General features: G+C 49.0%; 1 protein-coding gene and 1 long non-coding RNA gene across 2 annotated transcripts; one reads left to right on the top strand and one right to left on the bottom strand.

Moving 5' to 3' along the window:
* Positions 1 to 2,962: 2,962 nt before the first annotated feature.
* LOC309523107 lies at positions 2,963 to 4,479 on the bottom strand. The gene is made up of 2 exons (XR_014215256.1): positions 4,411 to 4,479; positions 2,963 to 3,263 (listed from the first exon to the last, which is right to left on the bottom strand). It is a non-coding gene; the product is annotated as an uncharacterized lncRNA (long non-coding RNA).
* A 3,769-nt stretch (positions 4,480 to 8,248) lies between these two features.
* On the top strand, positions 8,249 to 13,074 carry SPMAP2 (sperm microtubule associated protein 2). Its single transcript, XM_082206793.1, has 4 exons — positions 8,249 to 8,551; positions 9,666 to 9,792; positions 11,502 to 11,586; positions 12,822 to 13,074. Exons 1-4 carry the CDS (start codon positions 8,439 to 8,441, stop codon positions 13,007 to 13,009), a joined length of 513 nt encoding a protein of 170 aa, XP_082062919.1. The 5' UTR covers positions 8,249 to 8,438; the 3' UTR covers positions 13,010 to 13,074.
* The last annotated feature ends 8,935 nt before the right edge of the window (positions 13,075 to 22,009 follow it).

Raw genomic sequence — 22,009 nt, 5'->3', positions numbered from 1 at the left:
TGAGAACTTCTCCTAATACACACATTTTTATATGCAATTCTCCTTAATATTAGGGACGCGGGTGGCGCTGTGGGTTAAACCACAGAGCCTAGGACTTGCCGATCAGAAGGTCGGCGGTTCGCATCCCCGCGACGGGGTGAGCTCCCATTGCTCGGTCCCAGTTCCTGCCACATCAAAGTGCAAGTAGATCAATAGGTACCACTCCGGCGGGAAGGCAAACGGCGTTTCCGTGCGCTGCTCTGGTTCGCCAGAAGCGGCTTAGTCCTGCTGTCCACATGACCTGGAAGCTGTACGCCGGCTCCCTCGGCCAGTAAAACGAGATGAGCGCCGCAACCCCAGAGTCGGCCATGACTGGACCTAATGGTCAGGGGTCCCTTTACCTTTACCTCCTTAATATTTATGCATCTTATTGTCAGGGACACTGATGAGTGTGGGGCTGGAGTCTGACGCGGGGAGAAAGGGGACTGTGGTTTGTGGGGACCAGGAGACAAGAGTCGGAGGCAGGGGGAGGTTCAGAAGACGAGGAAGAGGCAGGCCGGGCAGGTGAAGGGCCAGGGCTTTCCCAACATTTTCCTGCACCACTGCCTCCCGGAACCACGAAGGGTCTGAAAAGGGGTGAGCAAAGGCAGTTGCCATGCAGCCATAGTCTCCGGCTGCATGCGCAGAGTCCGTCGGGGAAAGGTACGTAAACTGGTGGACCTGGAGCATGGCCGCCTGTTGCTGCAACTGCTCCACAGAGCGCACACCTGGACATAGATCAAGGGGGGTGGATTAGATGACCCCTGAGGGAACCTTACAACTCCACGATTCTGTGAAAATGCACACCAGAAGTGCATCGGATGTCATATTCATGCCGCGTCATAAGCTGGTTGTGAGATGCCGCCTCCCCAGGCCATAATAATCAGCTCCAGCACAGAGCCTCCTTGGCCTAATGAATTCCCTATTGGAGATCTTTGCGCTGCCAAATCCATTATCTGAATATTCATCGTGAAGCAATGAATATTCAGAATGGCCACGGAAAGCTTTTTTTTTTTTTTTTGCTCCAAAAGATAATAAGAGGGATCTCTCTCTCTCTCTTTGCTCCCACCCCTGATGCTAGACTTATTAGGCCTCCTCTAATGGAGACAGGATTCTACCCAAGCGCTGTTAACAACCTAAAGATTTGGCTGTGCTGCTTACATTAAAATTCAGGCACATCCAACCTGTGTTTAAAATCCTCCAAGGAAGGGGAGTCGAGCACCTTCTGAGGGAATCCATTACACTTTCGAGCAGCTCTCACTGATTTTTCTGATTTTCCTGATTTTCAGTCGTAATTGCCTTCCTTGTAATTTGAATCCGAGCTCAGTAGCAGCACCCAGATCATTTGCAAGCATAGCTCTCTTTAAGCCGAAGTCCTAGACGTCCTAGATAGGACATTTACAAGCTCAGCAAACGGGGAATAAAATGGCAAATGCAATTTGTTGTGAACAAGTGTTATGTGAATTGGGTTTAAAGGTAAAGGTAAATGGACCCCTGACCATTAGGTCCAGTCGTGACCGACTCTGGGGTTGCGGCGCTCATTTCGCTTTATTGGCCGAGGGAGCCGGCGTACAGCTTCCGGGTCATGTGGCCAGCAGGACTAAGCCGCTTCTGTCGAACCAGAGCAGCGCATGGAAACGCCGTTTACCTTCCCGCCGGAGTGGTACCTATTTATCTACTTGCACTTTTATGTGCTTTCGAACTGCTAGGTTGACAGGAGCAGGGACCGAGCAATGGGAGCTCACCCCGTCGCTGGGATTCAAACCACCGACTTTCTGACCGGCAAGCCCTAGGCTCTGTGGTTTAGACCACAGCGCCACCCGCATCCCTTTCACCACTGTAGTCCAAAGCTTAACCAAAGGGCAAATGAAATTATGGGCCCTGGTGTCCCGGGACCCTCAAAGGAGAGCTCAAATCTCTTTTTTTTATAAAATTTTTATTGGTTTTACAATTTTTTTAAAAAACAAACAAACATATAAACAGACATACAAACACGTATAGTTTCAAAACATTTTTTTTCATAAACCTCTTTTCTGAGACTCCCCCGTACCTCCCCTTTCTGCATCCCAATGTCCAAATTTTTTTAGCAACTTCTAAATATTTCTGTCGAACCTCTGTCATCTTAGTCTTTTCTTTAATCTAGTCTTATATTGCTGTAACCCTTTCTTTCTGAAAACCTCGACATTCTAACATTCATCAAGTTTATAGTAGTCCTTAAGATAGGTTTTAAATTTCTTCCATTCTTCTTCCGCCGTCTCTTTTCCCTGATCACGGATTCTGCCAGTCATCTCGGCCAATGACATATAGTCCATCACTTTCATCTGCCATTCTTCCAAGGTGGGTAGATCTTGTGTCTTCCAATACTTTGTGATAAGTATTCTTGCTGCTGTTGTTGCATACATAAAGAAAGTTCTGTCTTTCTTTAACACCAGTTGGCCGACAATGCCCAAGAGAAAGGCCTCTGGTTTCTTAGGGAAAGTACATTTAAGTACCTTTTTCATTTCATTATATATCATTTCCCAGAAAGCCTTAATCTTCGGGCATGTCCACCAAAGGTGGTAGAAAGTACCTTCAGTTTCTCTACATTTCCAACATTTATTATCAGGCAAATGGTAAATTTTTGCTAGCTTGACTGGGGTCATGTACCACCTATAAATCATTTTCATAATATTTAGGAGAGCTCAAATCTCAGGAAGATCGGATGCTGGATTTCCTGTTTCCTCCGCTGCAACACCCTCCGTGCCACTTGCCATGCCAAAAGCTGTTGCGAAGTTCCGTTCATTTCCTTCCATTGGAACAATGGGAGGGAATTCTCATTCTTATTTGAAAGTAGGGGAAAAGGATATGAACCTCTTGGGCCGACTCTGTGGACCGCCAGTGTCCCGGTCAACCCTCGTGTTTGGAAATACCGTCTTCGTGAAAATAACGCACACATAAAAATGTGTCATGTTATTAATTTTATTAAAGGGATATCCTGCCTTTACACCCCCACCCTGAAGGAGCCTAAGGGGGCAAGCGGCAAGCGATAAAAGGATGCAGAAGTCTTTCAAATAATTCCAGTGCAGATGAAGGGAGAGAGCTTCACTCGAATGGCTTGATGGAAGAGGAAGGTATTTGGTAGGTGGCAAAGGAAACCAGGGCCGGTGCCACCACAATGAAGGCCCTGATTCCTACATTGTGCCCTGTAGATTATCTCCAGAGAAGGGAGTTGTCTTTCTTTGGTTTTGTTTGAGTATGCAACACAGCTGTAATATAGATAGATAGATAGATAGATAGATAGATAGATAGATAGATAGATAGATAGATAAAATAGAAATGGGGGGAGGAATGAGGGCTGTGATGTCAAAGGGCAGGGTGGGTACTGCCACACTTATTATATCATTTATAGACCTTTTTATTCCACAGATCTCAAGGCGGTGTACATTATTCCCCTCCTCACAACAACCGGGTGAGGTTGGTTAGTGTCAGGAGTGCGTGCAGGGGCCGGGCCCTGTGACCAGTAGGACTTCGCAGGACTGGGGTCTTCCTAAGTTTGTTCTGGAGAGGCAAGGTGCGGCCACACGGGTGAGGCCGATTGGTAACACATTGCACCTGGTGGCAGGAGCCGGGAAGGGATATAAGGTCAGCATTTCCCTTCGGCTCTTTGCCACAGCAACATGTTTCCTGCCTTGCTGTGTTTGGCTTCTTGCTTCCTGATCCTCGGACCTCAGCTTCTTGACTCCTTGCTTCTTGACCCTCAGACCCTTGACTTCGTGACTCCTTCCTCCTCGACCCTCGGACCCTTGACTCTGTGACTCGCTTCTCAACTCTTGGACCCTTGACTTCGTGACTCCATGCTTTTCAACCCTCAGACCCCTGACTTCGTGACTCCCTGCTCCACAACCCTCGGACCCCTGACTTCAGGACTCCTTGCTTCTCAACCCTCGGACCCCTGACTTCGTGACTTTGCTTCTCGAACCTCGGACCCTTGACTTCGGGACTCTTTGCTTCTCGAACCTCGGACCCTTGACTTTGTGACTCTTTGCTTCCCGACGCTCATACCCCTGGCTTCTGGACTCTCGTTCCTGCTCCCACCCCGCCATCGTGTCCCCGATCCTGACGTCCTCAGCCGGTACTTCGAATGCCCATAGACTGGACCATGGCAGTTAGGCTAAGAGATGGTGATTGGCCCATAGTCACCCAGTGAGCTTTCACGGCTCACTTCTGCCCTGGTCAGACCACACCTGGAGTCCTGTGTCTAATTCTGGACGCCACGATTTAAGGAGGACCTTGACAAGCTGGCAAGTATGGAGAGGAAGGCGACCCTGGGTCTGGTTAGGTTGTGCCGGGCAGGGAGTCCCAGTCCTAAACAGCATGAGGGCACCAGGTTGGGAAAGGTTGGGCCGGACAGACCGTTTTGTCTGATCCAGTAAGGCATCCTTCTAATGTTCCCGTTGCCAGCTAGGTATTTGGTCCAAAGGGGTTTCCCTGGCAACGGAAGACGCTGTCACCATCTCCATGGCAACAGATGCTAGTACTGATGCGCTCTGTTGAGCCATGGATAGACTCGGGACAGGCTAGTATCTTGAAGGGGGAAAGGGGGGGATATGTGGGGAGGGCAACCAAGGCTGGAAAGAAAAGGGGGGCACTATATTTTTAAAGGACTTTAAGCAGCCATAGCTTCTCTCCCCCCCGCCCAAATAATCCTGGGAAGTGCATCGTTTGTTGTGGGTGCTGAGAGACGTTCAGAGACCTCAGCCCCCACCCCAGCTGCAATTCCCATAGTTCCCAAGTTTTTAATCACCCCCAAAAACTCTCAGCATCCTTAGTGGTCTTGGTTTCCCCCAGTGGCTTCTCCTATCCATATCTAGAGTTGCCAGCGTGGTTTAACAACCAACCCCTGGGGTTTGTATGAGAGGAACCAGGGTCTCTCAGCAACTCTCTGCACCCTTAACAAATGTTGCCCCCCCCCCAATGGCATCTCCAGGTGGGCCTGGAAATGTCCCCTTGCCTGAAGCCCTGGAGAGCTGCTGCCACCCAGTGCAGACAGTACAGAGCTTGATGGGCCCAATGATCTCTGCCTTGGGGGGAAAGGCTGATTGCTATGTCCCTGTGCAGAGTGAGGAAAGACGTGACTCTTTATTTCTCAGGGTAGGTGAATCTATTTCACATTAATCTGAAGACATCTTAATGTTCAGGGAAGTTTTTAATGTGTGACATCTTAGTGTATTTTTGGTCTTTGTGGAAGCCGCCCAGAGTGGCTGGGGAGGCCCAGCCAGATGGGCGGGCTACAAATAATAAATTATTATTATTTATTTAATCTGAGGAGCGGCACATGAAAATTCTATTTCAAAATGTATAAAATGAAAATTTGGTTTTAATCTTTCTCTCTCTCTCTCCCCTCTTTCTTTCTCTCTTCCTTTCTTTCTTTCTTTAGTTAAGGACTGTGTCGGATGACTATTTCAGAAGTGTGAGATCTGGTAGATAAGACATACCTTCTGATCAGCACATTTGCCCAGGAGGTAAGTATCAGGTCAGTTCACCTCCCGTTGCACAAATAATTCCTATCTATAGATTAGGCCTAATTCTTGCACTGTGGTCATGGCAGAACAGATTCACCTTTGCAAATAAAACACAGTGTGGATATTTTGGCCAGGGCTGCCCCCTAGTGGTGATGGTCGGTATCAATATTTTCAATTAATACACAGTACAGTATATAGTTTCAAATATATATGATTAATATAAGGTTTATACCTATGACAGTTTCTAGGTAGACTTATAAAATGGCATTGGTGGGCTTGCTAGATTTGTGATTCACCTCCCGCCTCCCCAGAATTGCCGAAGCTTTTTACACCCTGTAAAACCTGCAAAATTTGGGGGAATTTGCTCTAAAATGTCGGTGAATTTTTAGGAGTTTTTCTTATTAATTTGCAAATTGCTGCAGAAATGTCGAAGTGAAGTTTGGGGAAATGAGAAACCAAAAAATTGACATATGCGCTCATTCTTACTCATCAATGCCGCCACCCCCCCCACTCCCGTCCCTGATAACAAATGTAACACTTGGTCGCTAGCTTAAACCATTATAAATTGTTTCCTTTGGCCTTCCACATTGCTGTCTCTGACATCAAAAAGTAGTATTGGGACTAAACTCACAGTCAAGATTTGCTCTGTAGGTTTTGTTTGCTACTATGTACTTTTTGGTTGTCAATCAATCAACTTACATATTTCAAAAAAATTATCTCTTGTTTTTGCTGGCACTCTAAACAACATGCTTAGTCTGCCTGTTGGGTGATCTGGAGATCTCCAGAGCCAGGTGCCCTGTCAACTCATGCCTCCGGAATGGATTCAGAAGCAAGACCGCACCAGCATCCTTGCCCAGCCGAAAATTATCCACCAAACCGTCTTCTGCAGGTAAGAACCTGGTTGCTAGACCTCTCAGCCCCAGCAGGAGCAACCGCCGTTTTAGTTTTAACATAGCATTTCCAGGTCTGCATCCAGCTAAATTGCACTGTGGCCTTATCTGCACTGTGCGTTTAGAGAATGTTAAGAGTACTGTTGGATCGGCACCAACAAGAGCACTCTCACCTCCTGTAAGGTACAGGTAAAGGGACCCCTGACCGTTAGGTCCAGTCGTGACCGACTCTGGGGTTGCAGCGCTCATCTCGCTTTATTGGCCGAGGGAGCAGGCGTACAGCTTCCGGGTCATGTGGCCAGCATGACTAAGCCACTTCTGGCAAACCAGAGCAGCGCACGGAAACACTGTTTACCTTCCCGCCAGAGCAGTGAATATTTATCTACTTTGACGTGCTTTTGAACTGCTAGGTTGGCAGGAGCAGTGACCGAGCAACGGGAGCTCACCCCGTCATGGGGACTTGAACCACCAACCTACTGATCGGCAAGTCCTAGGCTCTGTGGTTTAACCCACAGCGCCACCCGCGTCCCTATAGCTTGTATAGCTTATAGGTAAATCCGGCACTGATCAGGGGCACACCTTAAGGTTCCTGATCATTCATTGGCTGCTGAACCTCTCACTGCCCAGCACCTGACGTTGTGTATGATGGGAGGTGCCCACAGTTTTGGTGAATTGGCATTGCCAGGCGAGGTCTATGGGCTGGAGGGAGGAGGTCTGCCCATCCCTCCCTTACCAACACTTGCTTCATCAGAGCAGTTTGCAACAATTGCACATTAGACAGCAAAAACCACGCAGAAATGTTGAAATCAGATGGAACGATGCGTTCTTCACTGTTTGCACAAGCCTGGCAGAACAGGAAAGTTTCCAGCAGGTGTTTATAAGGTTGAAAAGGAAGTTCCACAGGACTGGGTTGCTAGTTGCTGTTGAATGAGCCTTGCCAATTCAGGGAATGACCATTGATGCTACCGCAGGTGATCTCTGTAATCTCCCCACCGGACTCACCCTCCTTGCGCAATTTGCAGGAGGAGGAGCAGCTTGAATATGTGAAAAGAAAAAGGATGCTTGCGTTTCTAGGGATGGGTAGCAACCCTACCCTGAGGTGCCCCCGGGCCTAAGTTGATCAGGGCTTTGTAAATTAATATTCATTAATACTAAAAGGGGGGGGGGACAGATAAACACCAGGACAGAGGCTGAGCGGAAGTGAACTGGCCTGTTCTTGACACGATGGGAGCAGTAGGATAGGTGTCACAATTGCAGGAGAGGGAGATATTCTGCCAACTCATCTCTAACCATCTCTCCCTCCTTTCTCTTTCCGCAGGCCTTCTGTATACTGGGTAGATAAGATACCTAAGGAGCAGCCTAGAATAACAGTTCCAGGCAAGTTAAGAAAATAAAAGAATTGAACTGTTTTCTTTAACATGTGGTCTTGCGCATGCTTTATCCTAGCACATGAATTTTTCTTTTCCCCCAAAATTTTTTTTATTGGTTTTCACAATATTATAAACAAACAAACAAACAAACAAACGCACAAGACAAACATAAATAATAGCCTTATTGAAAATTACAGTTATTAACTTTGTTAAGTGAGTTCCTCGCTTCCCCTTGGTTGAATTTCATTGCATGTCCTTTTAACGGTTTTCCAAATCCCAATTTTTATGAAATTTAACTTAAACATTAACATCCTTAAATCTTTACCTTATATAATTAAACGTATTAATTCATCACTTAAGATAAATAAAACCCTAAGCCCGTTAAGTATCTGCAAGCTATTTCCGGTTCTAGCACATGAATTTTTCTGTATGCTTTTCTTGGTTGGAGAACTGCATTGCAAAATTCGCAAAAGTGCAAATTTTGGAAGGAGGGCTGTGTTTGCGTGTTGTTTTGGAAAAGGGGTGAATTAGGTAGGCTTACCCTTAAATGAAAATGGAATCAAATTTCTCTCCCACCCCCCTAATGTCAAGCTAGGGGAGAATATGATGTTCTTGGCGCAGATGGGCTAATCTGATCACATTCTGGCAAGGCTATATCAATGTTCACATCTATTTACCTTTCTTCCTCCACCTGTTCTTTTGCAGTCTTAACTCCCCGGCAGGAAGTCCTGTCTCGATCCAAAAAGGTCAATTCAGACTACAGCGGGGACAGGTAGGGAGAGAATGTAACCAGACCAAAAAATCACCCCCCAAAAAAACACATACTGGGTGAGTGGGGTTTTTATTAGGGGGGGGGGGAGAGAATAACAGCTGTAAACAGAAAATACATAGATGTATTTTGCCTGAACCTTTTTTTTTGCCCATTGCATCTCATTTACCTCTGGGTGATTTACAGGCCTGTTAAAATTCATGTCAATGTTTTGGACAATGAAATCAATTACAAGTAATAAAAAGGATAAACGGTAATACAGGTAAGTAACCCTCAAACTCAGCATAGACACAGCAGCTAAAATGCATTTGTAGAGCTTGATGGAAGAATCAACAGAAAAATATTCCCACTGTAAGAGATTATGGAGTGGACATCAGGCAAGCCTTTATGGGAAGGTTATTGCATAATCAGGGGGCCACCACGAAGAAACACCTGCAGGTCCACAAGTTTTGGTTGTGACGACTTTGTTCTGTTCAGGGGACAAATTTAAGCCTGGTTTCTATGTAACAGAATCAGAGTTGGACAGTTAGGTTTTTCGCCTTAGTTCCCTCTGTAACAACAGCCACATTGAGGGGGCAAATCCTCTTCATAAAGTTAAGGTAAAGGGACCCCTGACCATTAGGTCCAGTCGTGGGCGACTCTGGGGTTCTGGCACTCATCGCACTTTATTGGCCGACGGAACTGGTGTACAACTTCTGGGTCATGTGGCCAGCAGGACTAAAGCTGCTTCTGGCAAACCAGAGCAGCACATGAAAACAGTTTACCTTCCCGCCGGAGCAGTACCTATTGATCTACTTGCACTTTGATGTGCTTTCGAAGTGCTAGGTTGGCAGGAGCTGGGACTGAGCAACGGGAGCTCACCCCGTCATGGGGATTCGAACCACTGACCTTCTGATCGGCAAGTCCTGGGCTCTGTGGTTTAACCCACAGCGCCACTCGCGTCCCTCTGAATACATAGGGCAAGGTAAACTAGTCCCTAGTTGGGGATTTGCCACAAAGTGCCACAAAGACTGCTTTAATTTGCCTTATGCTTCTTGACTTTTGCAGGTGTGGGTGGGCTTTTCTTCTTCTTCTTACTATATTGCTAAATTCCAAATATATTCTCCCCCTAATCCAGACCCACTGCTGCGTGGCCGGTAAAAGCTGCAGCCCTAAAGGTGAAGGCGTCGTCAAGGCTGATAGAACTGGCACAGCCCCGGCCTTACCGGTCTGCCTGGGAAATAAACCGTCCCCTATATCCGTTGGTATGTATACCCTTGGCCGGCCTGCCACCTTAACTAAGATTCTAGCATTGCAGGGGAGTGGGTTGGACTAGATGCTCCTTTGGGTCCCTTTCCAACTCTACAATTCTATTATTCCTGGCCATGGGGCAGCTGCTTCTGGCATACTTGCTCGTGCTTTGGTTCAGTGGTACCGAAGCATTTATTTAGACGAACCACTTGAAAATTGGGGAGGTCTCCAAGGAGACCATTTAATAAAGCCCCTACCAACCTTGGCGCTGTTGTATAATGAATTCTCCTTTCCTCCATATGGTGTAAAGGTAAAGGGACCCCTGACCATTAGGTCCAGTCGTGACCGATTATGGGGTTGCGGCACTCATCTCGCTTTACTGGCCGAGGGAGCCGGCGTACAGCTTCCAGGTCATGTGGCCAGCAGGACTAAGCCGCTTCTGGCAAACCAGAGCAGCGCATGGAAATACCGTTTACCTTCCCACCGGAGTGGTACCTATTTATCTACTTGCACTTTGTCGTGCTTTCAAACTGCTAGGTTGGCAGGAGCAGGGACTGAGCAATGGGAGCTCATCCCGTCGCGGGGATTCGAACCGCTGACCTTCTGATCGACAAGCCCTAGGCTCTGTGGTTTAACCCACAGCGCCACCCGCGTCCCCCATATGGTATAACTTATACCATAAATTGTCATCTGAAGACCTTCTTCATGTGCTCTCACCATGGAAGGTGGCATCAAGGGAACAGTCCTTGTAAGTGGCGGCTCCCCACTTCTTTCATTTAAAAACCCCTCAAGAGTGGTTTACAAAAAGAATAAGATTTTTGGTAAATAATTCTTGGTATAGGGTGAATTCCCAAAAAATTTGGATGGTCTCATGCGCAGTCAGGGGTTGCTATGTTCCTGCAGCTGCCATGAAGAAGCTGCCAGAATCGCCAATCCACTTATCAACCAGAGCACAGAGTTCTGCCAGACATTAAGGGGGGCCACTGCTGATGCTTTAATATATTATGGGGGGGTGCAGGGCGTTGGAGCCCCTGGGCAATCTCAAAAAAAGAGCTCAACAACTTGGGGCAGGCATAGGCAAACTCGGCCCTCCAGATGTTTTGGGACTACAACTCCCATCATCCCTAGGTAACAGGACCAGTGGTCAGGGATGATGGGAGTTGTGGTCCCAAAACATCTGGAGGGCAGAGTTTACCTATGCCTGACTTGCGGCAATCTTGGGGGGTTGCTATATCAAAGCCGTTCTGTTTGAGGTCTAAAAGGTTGGGTTCTTTATTTTGGGTTCAAAACAAATAGGGGTTGTCTTGTACATGGAGGGCGTCTTATACACAGAAAAATATGGTAAAGGTAAAGGGACCCCTGACCATTAGGTCCAGTCGTGAACAACTCTGGGGTTGCGGCGCTCATCTCGCTTTACTGGCTGAGGGAGCCGGCGTACAGCTTCCAAGTCATGTGGCCAGCAGGACTGAGCCGCTTCTGGCGAACCAGAGCAGCGCACGGAAACGCCATTTACCTTCCCGTTGGAGCGGTACCTATTTATGGTAGGTGGCTTTAAATGGGGATTTGGCAAGTTTATGGAGCTGAGTTGGCTCTGCCTCCACAAGTTGGAATACCAGTTCCTAGAATCCGCAGGCTGGACACAGTGATAACAGGACGCTGGAATTGATGGGTCATTGGGCTGATCCAGCCATTTCTTCCTTTCTCCTTTGTCTCTTGTCTTCAGGTGAGCAAAGGAGCACTGGCCGCTGTTCCCTCGCAAAGGATAATTGCTCTAGCCATACCACGGACTGTGCCCTCCATTCCAAAGAGTAAGAGATACGTTTCCACCTTCTTGCTAACGATGACGATAGCTTGCTCTCCAGACGAGTCTAGCTGTGGCTCCTCTGGGATACGTAAGTGGGTGGGGAGGCTGTGCCACCCTGCCGCTCACTTAAACAATAAACCTTCCCATTTTTAGAAGATGAGGAACATGGGAATAGTGCTGTACAAACACAGGTGCCTAAGTGCATTGGTAGCAGGGCTCCCACCGGCTTCCGAGATCCCCCTTCTGACAGCCGAGCGGTGCGGGAACGGCTACCTGCGCACCCCCTGCCCTGAGAGAAAAGCCGTCGGCAGTCGGATTGCAGATGCCAACTTGGAAGACTTTTGTTTCTGCTTGAGGGGGGGGCACCTCCCACCTAACTTTTAAAACTACTTGCCTTGCATCTCACCCTCAGCTGTAAGGCACACACCTGAGTACAGTGGTACCTCGGGTTAAGTACTTAATTCGTTCCGGAGGTCCGTTCTTAACCTGAAACTGTTCTTAACCTGAAGCACCACTTTAGCTAATGGGGCCTCCTGCTGCTGCTGTGTCGCCGGAGCACAATTTCTGTTCTCATCCTGAAGCAAAGTTCTTAACCTGAAGCACTATTTCTGGGTTAGCGGAGTCTGTAACCTGAGGTACCACTGTACCGCCTTCTGTTATTTTGCTGGGGGTTCAACTGCCTTCTTTGCCTCTGGGCCAGGAAGAAAAGCAGTATCTGTCAACACCTGGCTGCTGAACAGATGTGTATCAGGCTGGGGGGCAAGGCAAGTGATTTTAACAGACCCAAAGGTGGTCTGAGAACTTTCATGGTGCATATCTTTTATGCGGTCAAACACGTTTTCGACAAACTTGGGGGGAAATCTGAAAAAATTGATTGCCCAGTGATGGAGGTGTTTCCCCAACCATCCATGAACAAGGCGCCATTGCCTCCACACACTCGTTCTGTCACCTAGCATTCACAAGTTTCTTCCTTTCCATATTAATTGCATTTATATGCCACCTTTATCTTCCAAAGATATCATTGATACGCCAACGATTTCTGAGGTAACCTGACATGAGACTTGTCGGCTAGTTTCGCCCTATAATGTGAATTCCCCAAGACAGAAGAATGCTCCCAAATCCAATGGTTGTCAGCGATTTTGCATCGCCTCTAGGTTTTAGACCTTCAAACCTTTTGGGGAAAGGGCTGCTTGTGTCGAATTTAGCCAATGTTGCTTCTCTTTTGGTTCACTCCTACAGAGCCACATAGAAAACTAATCCACCATCCTGCTGGAGCGGCAAAGTATGACGAGCTCTCCAAACCCAAAATCTACACCTTTGACAAACGCGATCCACTCCAGGTTTCCAAGGCGGCTCTCCAATACGTTGCTTCTCCTCGCATTCTCGAAATTAGCCGCCCGGTGAGGATAAGAGGCAAAGTGGCTTGAGTTATGTAAATGCTACTCTTCCTTGATTTCAAATTAAAGGATCCCAGACCTCTCGGAACTGAAAAGAAGCCATGGTGTATTTTGTTTATTTGGTTGTGGGACTTTTCGTTTATTTGGTTGTGGCCTGCTGCATCTCTGGCCTGCAGGGAACAGGTTTCATCAAAGGATGAGCGGTCATGGCTCTGAGTTAATGCATCTTGTGACAGGAGAGCTGCCCCACTTCCAATACCAGCTGTGAGATTTTATAGTGGCGTATCATTTTGCCTCGCTTGCCCCAGGTTTCCATACTCCTCTTGTCATTTGGCACGTCTGTTGGTGTCTGGCACGTCTGTTGGGACCAGGCAGTGGGATTCAGGACAAAGCCCTTCTCACCTGCACATGTGTACACCTTGTGGTCAAGGTCATAGGGGAGCAAGAAGCAGTACAGCCCTTCTAGGCTCCACCACAGTGCCATCATTTAAGTACACTGAGCCTCTTGGGCTTGCTGATCAGGTCGGCGGTTTGAATCCCTGCGACGGGGTGAGCTCCCGTTGCTCTGTCCCAGCTCCTGCCAACCTAGCAGTTCGAAAGCACGCCAGTGCAAGTAGATAAATAGGTACTGCTACAGAGGGAAGCTAAATGGCATTTCCATGCACTCTGATTTTCGTCACGGTGTCCTGTTATGCCAGAAGTGGTTTAGTCCTGCTGCCAACATGACCCAGAAAGCCGTCTGTGGACAAACGCCAGCTCCCTTGGCCTGAAAGCGATGAGTGCCGCAACCCCATAGTTGCCTTTCACTGGATTTAACTGTCCAGGGTCCTTTACCTTTTCCTTATAGAATGACCTCGTCAGATCAGATCCTGGCTTTGATCTGTGCATCTCCCTAGATCTGCCTCCATGTCATAAGAACATGGGCAAGTATACGTGGGCAACTAAGAAAAATCTGAAAGACTGTTTCAAAAGTGGCCACTGGACCTTGGAATCTAAATCCTTGCATGTTGCATTACCGATCGATTCTCGTCCTGCCCAAAGTGAATCAAGCAAACAGTTTCCACCCCATCCCCGTCCTATAAGATGTATTTTTCAGAATTTGGAAATCTGATTCACCCATTTCTCCTTGAGCCTCGTTTTCTCTAGGCTAAATGTATCTGGTTCTTTAAGGAACTCCCCTTGCTATGGTTTATTTCATACAGATGTTTTGCTGCTGTCCTCTCTCCTCTTGAGAGCCGCCTCTTGCTTGAATCACAGCCAAATAGATTCCACTGCTAAGCACCGTGCTGGAGGTGTTGAGAAGTGATACACATCTATGTTTACTTATTATTTATTCTGTTTGCTTTGGGTTGTATCCAACTAAGTTATGCGCGGGGTAAACTCACTGAAAATAATGCAATCTTTTAGTGGGAGATAATACTAACTTGTGGGACATGGGTGGCACTGTGGGTTAAACCACAGAGCCTAAGACTTGCCGATCAGAAGGTTGGTGGTTCGAATCCCCGCGACGGGGTGAGCTCCCTTTGCTCCGTCCCTGCTCCTGCCAACCTAGCAGTTCGAAAGCACATCAAAGTGCAAGTAGATAAATAGGTACTGCTCTGGCGGGAAGGGAAATTAACGGACCAAAGTTAGTGATGCTTATTATTTCTAATGGGTCTACTCAGAATGGGGCCAACACATGCTATAACCTTGTCTCCAGCATCTGGTTTTTGATGGTTCACATTTGACGTACAAAAGTCGTCACTGGATTTTACGTGCGTGTTTCTTTCCAAGGGGATGCGGGTGGCGCTGTGGGTTAAATCAAAGAGTCTAGGACTTGCCGATCAGAAGGTTGGCGGTTCGAATCCCTGCGACAGAGTGAGCTCCCTGCTCCTGTCAACCTAGCAGTTCGAAAGCACGTCAAAGTGCAAGTAGATAAATAGGTCCGGCGGGAAGGTAAACGGCGTTTCCATGCGCTGCTCTGGTTCGCCAGAAGCGGCTTAGTCCTGCTGGCCACATGACCTGGAAGCTGTACGCCGGTTCCCTCAGCCAATAAAGCGAGATGAGCGCCGCAGCCCCAGAGTCGGCCACAACTGGACCTAATGGTCAGGGGTCCATTTACCTTTTTTTCTTTCCAAGCTGTCAATATGCTTCCTGAATGATGGGGCTCAATGCCAAACACAAGGGTGTCTTGCAGACAAGGTACAGATATTAAGTGCTTCTGAGCATGTGTAAAGTACCAACTTCTCACTCACAAAAACGACCGTATCTGTTTCCAAATGACTTGGATTAGACAGAAGAGGTCTGAACTCCCGTCTTTTTTTTTAATGAAATGAGAACTGCCTATCACTGCCCCGGACACCTCTTATTTCTATTTCCACATTATTTGGCTTCGCCTCTCACCTTTTACTTTCCCCTCATCTCTTAGAATTCTAGATTTCATCATAATGGGTTCTATTCCAGGTTATCCATCCATTTCAAAAGGTCTGCTCTGCATAGGATTAGCATTTGATAAAACCCGATGTTTCAGGGAATAGACTGAAGGCACTTGAGGAAATTTTGCTGAAGCTAAACAGGACTGGAGTATAGCAAGTCTACACAAGAGACCGATTACCTGCCCTCAGTTCCACGATGGAAGAATCTGTCATACTTCTCTGGTAGGAACTTTGTCTTTCCATCTCTGGGCCAGTAACATCTGCGCAGCCATGGTCGCATCCATAGTCTTTTCTGCTCCCTCGGGATTTCGGTACATGAGTTCTGCATCACGTAAAGAAGTATGTTTTTATCTCTCGACCCCTTCGAAAAGCCAATCCATTGATCAATCAATCAGTCTTTATTACGGTCCAGAGACCCAACAAATTGTTACAAAGCAATGCACAATTCATACAGCCTACCTCCAGGTTAAACAAGCATTTTGCTCAAAAGATAGGGATCAGTGGTTCTTGCAACCACGGATAAAAACTTTGCCACTGAAAGAGCCAGCTGTGTTTAGAAGGCCATCATGGCATCATGTGGCAGAGAGTCCCACAGGTGTATCAGTAAGAGCTGCACCTGTCGGCTTCTCTCAGTTTAATGGGTTAATCAGCAAGAGTCCAAATTGGACGGATTAGTTGCCAGTTTGAAACCAGAAAGCTAATACTACTAATACCTAAACATTAGGAAGAACTTCCTGACAGTAAGAGCTGTTCGACAGTGCGATTTGCTGCCAAGGAGTGTGGTGGAGTCTCCTACTTTGGAGGTCTTTAAGCAGAGGCTTGACATCCATATGTCAGGAGTGCTCTGATGGTGTTTCCTGCTTGGCAGGGGGTTGGACTCGATGGCCCTTGGGGTCTCTTCCAACTCTTGTTGTTGTTTAGTCGTTTAGTCGTGTCCGACTCTTCGTGACCCCCTGGACCAGAGCACGCCAGGCACTTCTGTCCTCCACTGCCTCCCGCAGTTTGATCAGACTCATGTTTGTAGCTTCAAGAACACCATCCAACCATCTCATTCTCTGTCGTCCCCTTCTCCTTGTGCCCTCCATCTTTCCCAACATCAGGGTCTGTTCCAGGGAGTCTTCTCTTCTCATGAGGTGGCCAAAGTATTGCAGCCTCAGCTTCAGGATCTGTCCTTCCAGTGAGCGCTCAGGGCTGATTTCCTTCAGAATGGAGAGGTCTGATCTTCTTGCAGTCCATGGGACTCTCAAGAGTCTCCTCCAGCACCAGAATTCAAAAGCATCCATTCTTCGGCGATCAGCCTTCTTTATGGTCCAGCTCTCACTTCCATGCATCACTACTGGGAAAACCATGGCTTTTACTATACGGACCTTTGTTGGCAAGGTGATGTCTCTGCTTTTTAAGATGTTGTCTAGGTTTGCCATCGCCTTTCTCCCAAGGAGCAGGCGTCTTTTAATTTCGTGGCTGCTGTCACCATCTGCACTGATCATGGAGCCCAAGAAGGTAAAATCTCTCACTGCCTCCATTTCTTCCCCTTCTATTTGCCAGGAGGTGATGGGACCAGTGGCCATGATCTTCTTTTTTTTTGATGTTGAGCTTCAGACCATATTTTGCGCTCTCCTCTTTCACCCTCAATAAAAGGTTCTTTAATTCCTCCTCACTTTCTGCCATCAAGGTTGTGTCATCTGCGTATCTGAGGTTGTTGATATTTCTTCCAACTCTATGATTCTATACTACTACTACTACTACTACTACTACTACTACTACTACTAATAGATTATTTATACCCCGCCCCTCTGGCTGGGTTTCCCCAGCCACTCTGGGCGGCTTCCAACAAACCACTAAAATACAATAACCTATTAAACATTAAAAGCTTCCCTAAACAGGGCTGCCTTCAGATGTCTTCTAAAAGTTTGGTGGTTATTTTTTTCTTTGACATCTGATGGGAGGGCGTTCCACAGGGCGGGTGCCACCACCGAGAAGGCCCTCTGCCTGGTTCCCTGTAACCTCACTTCTCGCAGGGAGGGAACCACCAGAAGGCCCTCGGAGCTGGACCTCAGTGTCCGGGCTGGACGATGGGGGTGGAGACGCTCCTTCAGGTATACTGGACCGAGGTCGTTTAGGGCTTTCAAGGTCAGCATGAACACTTTGAATTGTGCTCGGAAACGTCCTGGGAGCCAGTGTAGGTCTTTCAAGACTGGTGTTATGTGGTCTCAGCGGCTGCTCCCAGTCCCCAGTCTGGCTGCCGCATTCTGGATTAGTTGCAGTTTCCAAGTCACCTTCAAAGGCAGCCCCACGGAGAGCGCATTGCAGTAGTCCAAGCGAGAGATAACCAGAGCATGCACCACTCTGGCCAGACAGTCCGCGGGCAGGGAGGGTCTCATCCTGCATACCAGATGGAGCTGCCCTGGACACAGAATTAACCTGCGCCTCCATGGACAGCTGTGAGTCCAAAATGACTCCCAGGCTGCGCACCTGGTCCTTCAGGGGCACAGTGACCCCTTTCAGGACCAGGGAATCCCCCACACCTGCCCGCTTAGTCCTGGTTAGAGTCTGTTCATTTTTTAGTCTGTTTTGGAGTGAGCAAGAGGCTGTCTCTGCCCTAGACATTTAAAGCAGCAACATTTCCTTTTTCGCCCCACCTCGCATTTCACCTCAGCCTCCCCACTTTTCTCACATTCTCACTCTCCCCCCCCCTACGTTTTACCTCCGTTCTCCCCATATTTACCCCTTCATTTCCCCTTTCACCCTCCCTCGCATTTTACCTCGGTTTCCCCTCCCACCCCATGTTTTACCTCAGTCCCCCCCACATCCACCCCTTTGCTTCCCCTTTCACCCCACCTCGCATTTCACTTCAGCCTCCCCACTTTTCCTTCACATTCCCCCCGTTCCCTCCCATTTTACCTCAGTTCTCCCCATATTTACCTTCACTTCCCCTTTCACCCCACCTCGCGTTTCACCTCAGCCTCCCCACTTTCCCCCGCTCCCCCCACGTTTTACCTCAGTTCTCCCCATATTTACCCCTTCATTTCCCCTTCCACCCTCCCTCCCATTTTACCTCAGTTCTCCCCATATTTACCCCTTCATTTCCCCTTCCACCCTCCCTCCCATTTTACCTCAGTTCTCCCCATATTTACCCCTTCATTTCCCCTTTCACCCTCCCTCCCATTTCACCTCAGTTTCCCCACTTTTCCCCTCCCACCCCACGTTTTACCTCAGTTCTCCCCACATCCACCCCTTCGCTTCTCCTTCCACCCCACCTCGCATTTCACCTCAGCATCCCCACTTTCCCCCGCTCCCCCCACGTTTTACCTCAGTTCTCCCCATATTTACCCCTTCATTTCCCCTTTCACCCTCCCTCGCAGTTTACCTCAGTCTCCCCACTTTTCCCCTCCCACCCCATGTTTTACCTCAGTCCCCCCCACATCCACCCCCTTCGCTTCCCCTTTCACCCCACCTCGCATTTCACCTCAGCCTCCCCACTTTCCCCTCAAATTCCCATTTCCCCCCGCTCCCCCCATTTTACCTCAGTTCTCCCCATATTTACCCCTTCATTTCTCCTTCCACCCTCCCTCGCATTTTACCTCAGTCTCCCCACTTTCCCCCGCTCCCCCCCCATTTTACCTCAGTTCTCCCCACATCCACCCCTCCGCTTCCCCTTTCACCCCACCTCGCATTTTACCTCAGCCTCCCCACTTTCCCCCGCTCCCCCCACATTTTACCTCTGTTCTCCCCATATTTACCCCTTCATTTCCCCTTTCACCCTCCCTCGCAGTTTACCTCAGTCTCCCCACTTTTCCCCTCCCACCCCATGTTTTACCTCAGTCCCCCCACATCCACCCCTTCGCTTCTCCTTCCACCCCACCTCGCATTTTACCTCAGTTCTCCCCATATTTACCCCTTCACTTCCCCTTTCACCCTCCCTCCCATTTTACCTCAGTTCTCCCCATATTTACCCCTTCACTTCCCCTTTCACCCTCCCTCCCATTTTACCTCAGTTCTCCCCATATTTACCCCTTCACTTCCCTTCCACCCTCCCTCCCATTTTACCTCAGTTCTCCCCACATCCACCCCTTCGCTTCTCCTTCCACCCCACCTCGCATTTTACCTCAGTTTCCCCACTTTTCCCCTCCCACCCCACGTTTTACCTCAGTTCTCCCACATCCACCCCTTCGCTTCTCCTTCCACCCACCTCGCATTTTACCTCAGCATCCCCACTTTCCCCCGCTCCCCCCACGTTTTACCTCAGTTCTCCCCATATTTACCCCTTCATTTCCCCTTTCACCCTCCCTCGCAGTTTACCTCAGTCTCCCCACTTTTCCCCTCCCACCCCATGTTTTACCTCAGTCCCCCCACATCCACCCCCTTCGCTTCCCCTTTCACCCCACCTCGCATTTCACCTCAGCCTCCCCACTTTCCCCTCAAATTCCCATTTCCCCCCGCTCCCCCCATTTTACCTCAGTTCTCCCCATATTTACCCCTTCATTTCTCCTTCCACCCTCCCTCGCATTTCACCTCAGCCTCCCCACTTTCCCCGCTCCCCCCACATTTTACCTCAGTTCTCCCCATATTTACCCCTTCACTTCCCCTTTCACCCCACCTCACATTTTACCTCAGTCTCCCCACTTTTCCCCTCCCACCCCACGTTTTACCTCAGTCCCCCCACATCCCCCTTCATTTCCCCTGTCACCCCACCTCGCATTTCATCTCAGTTCTCCCACATCCACCCCTCCGCTTCCCCTTTCACCCCACCTCGCATTTTACCTCAGTCTCCCCACTTTTCCCTCAAATTCCCATTTTCCCCCGCTCCCCCCATTTTACCTCAGTCCTCCCCACATCCACCACTTCGCTTCCCCTTTCACCCCACCTCGCATTTCACCTCAGCCTCCCCACTTTTCCTTCACATTCCCCCCGTTCCCTCCCATTTTACCTCAGTTCTCCCCATATTTACCTTCATTTCCCCTTTCACCCCACCTCGCATTTCACCTCAGCCTCCCCACTTTCCCCCGCTCCCCCCACGTTTTACCTCAGTTCTCCCCATATTTACCCCTTCATTTCCCCTTCCACCCTCCCTCGCATTTTACCTCAGTTCTCCCCATATTTACCCCTTCATTTCCCCTTTCACCCCACCTCGCATTTTACCTCAGTTCTCCCCATATTTACCCCTTCATTTCCCCTTTCACCCCACCTCGCATTTCACCTCAGCCTCCCCACTTTCCCCCGCTCCCCCCACGTTTTACCTCAGTTCTCCCCATATTTACCCCTTCATTTCCCCTTCCACCCTCCCTCCCATTTTACCTCAGTTCTCCCCATATTTACCCCTTCATTTCCCCTTCCACCCTCCCTCCCATTTTACCTCAGTTCTCCCCATATTTACCCCTTCATTTCCCCTTTCACCCTCCCTCCCATTTCACCTCAGTTTCCCCACTTTTCCCCTCCCACCCCACGTTTTACCTCAGTTCTCCCCACATCCACCCCTTCGCTTCTCCTTCCACCCCACCTCGCATTTCACCTCAGCATCCCCACTTTCCCCCGCTCCCCCCACGTTTTACCTCAGTTCTCCCCATATTTACCCCTTCATTTCCCCTTTCACCCTCCCTCGCAGTTTACCTCAGTCTCCCCACTTTTCCCCTCCCACCCCATGTTTTACCTCAGTCCCCCCCCACATCCACCCCCTTCGCTTCCCCTTTCACCCCACCTCGCATTTCACCTCAGCCTCCCCACTTTCCCCTCAAATTCCCATTTCCCCCCGCTCCCCCCATTTTACCTCAGTTCTCCCCATATTTACCCCTTCATTTCTCCTTCCACCCTCCCTCGCATTTTACCTCAGTCTCCCCACTTTCCCCCGCTCCCCCCCCACATTTTACCTCAGTTCTCCCCATATTTACCCCTTCACTTCCCCTTTCACCCCACCTCACATTTTACCTCAGTCTCCCCACTTTTCCCCTCCCACCCCACGTTTTACCTCAGTCCCCCCACATCCCCCTTCATTTCCCCTGTCACCCCACCTCGCATTTCATCTCAGTTCTCCCCACATCCACCCCTCCGCTTCCCCTTTCACCCCACCTCGCATTTTACCTCAGTCTCCCCACTTTTCCCTCAAATTCCCATTTTCCCCCGCTCCCCCCATTTTACCTCAGTCCTCCCCACATCCACCACTTCGCTTCCCCTTTCACCCCACCTCGCATTTCACCTCAGCCTCCCCACTTTTCCTTCACATTCCCCCCGTTCCCTCCCATTTTACCTCAGTTCTCCCCATATTTACCTTCACTTCCCCTTTCACCCCACCTCGCGTTTCACCTCAGCCTCCCCACTTTCCCCCGCTCCCCCCACGTTTTACCTCAGTTCTCCCCATATTTACCCCTTCATTTCCCCTTCCACCCTCCCTCCCATTTTACCTCAGTTCTCCCCATATTTACCCCTTCATTTCCCCTTCCACCCTCCCTCCCATTTTACCTCAGTTCTCCCCATATTTACCCCTTCATTTCCCCTTCCACCCTCCCTCCCATTTCACCTCAGTTTCCCCACTTTTCCCCTCCCACCCCACGTTTTACCTCAGTTCTCCCCACATCCACCCCTTCGCTTCTCCTTCCACCCCACCTCGCATTTTACCTCAGCA

The sequence above is a fragment of the Podarcis vaucheri genome, assembly GCF_965113315.1.
Source record: "Podarcis vaucheri genome assembly, chromosome: 18".
Lineage (NCBI taxonomy): Eukaryota > Metazoa > Chordata > Lepidosauria > Squamata > Lacertidae > Podarcis > Podarcis vaucheri.
Note: the sequence above shows the minus strand (reverse complement) of the source record. Positions and strands in the feature narration are given on the sequence as shown.

What these genes read in the sequence shown, in the direction of transcription:
- SPMAP2 (XM_082206793.1), top strand. Translation starts at nt 8,439, where the DNA reads ATGTTCACATCTATTTACCTTTCTTCCTCCACCTGTTCTTTTGCAGTC. An exon ending in ACCGTCCCCTATATCCGTTG is followed by an intron (nt 9,793 to 11,501) that starts GTATGTATACCC and finishes TCTTGTCTTCAG; the next exon opens with GTGAGCAAAGGAGCACTGGC. An exon ending in TGTGCCCTCCATTCCAAAGA is followed by an intron (nt 11,587 to 12,821) that starts GTAAGAGATACG and finishes TCACTCCTACAG; the next exon opens with AGCCACATAGAAAACTAATC.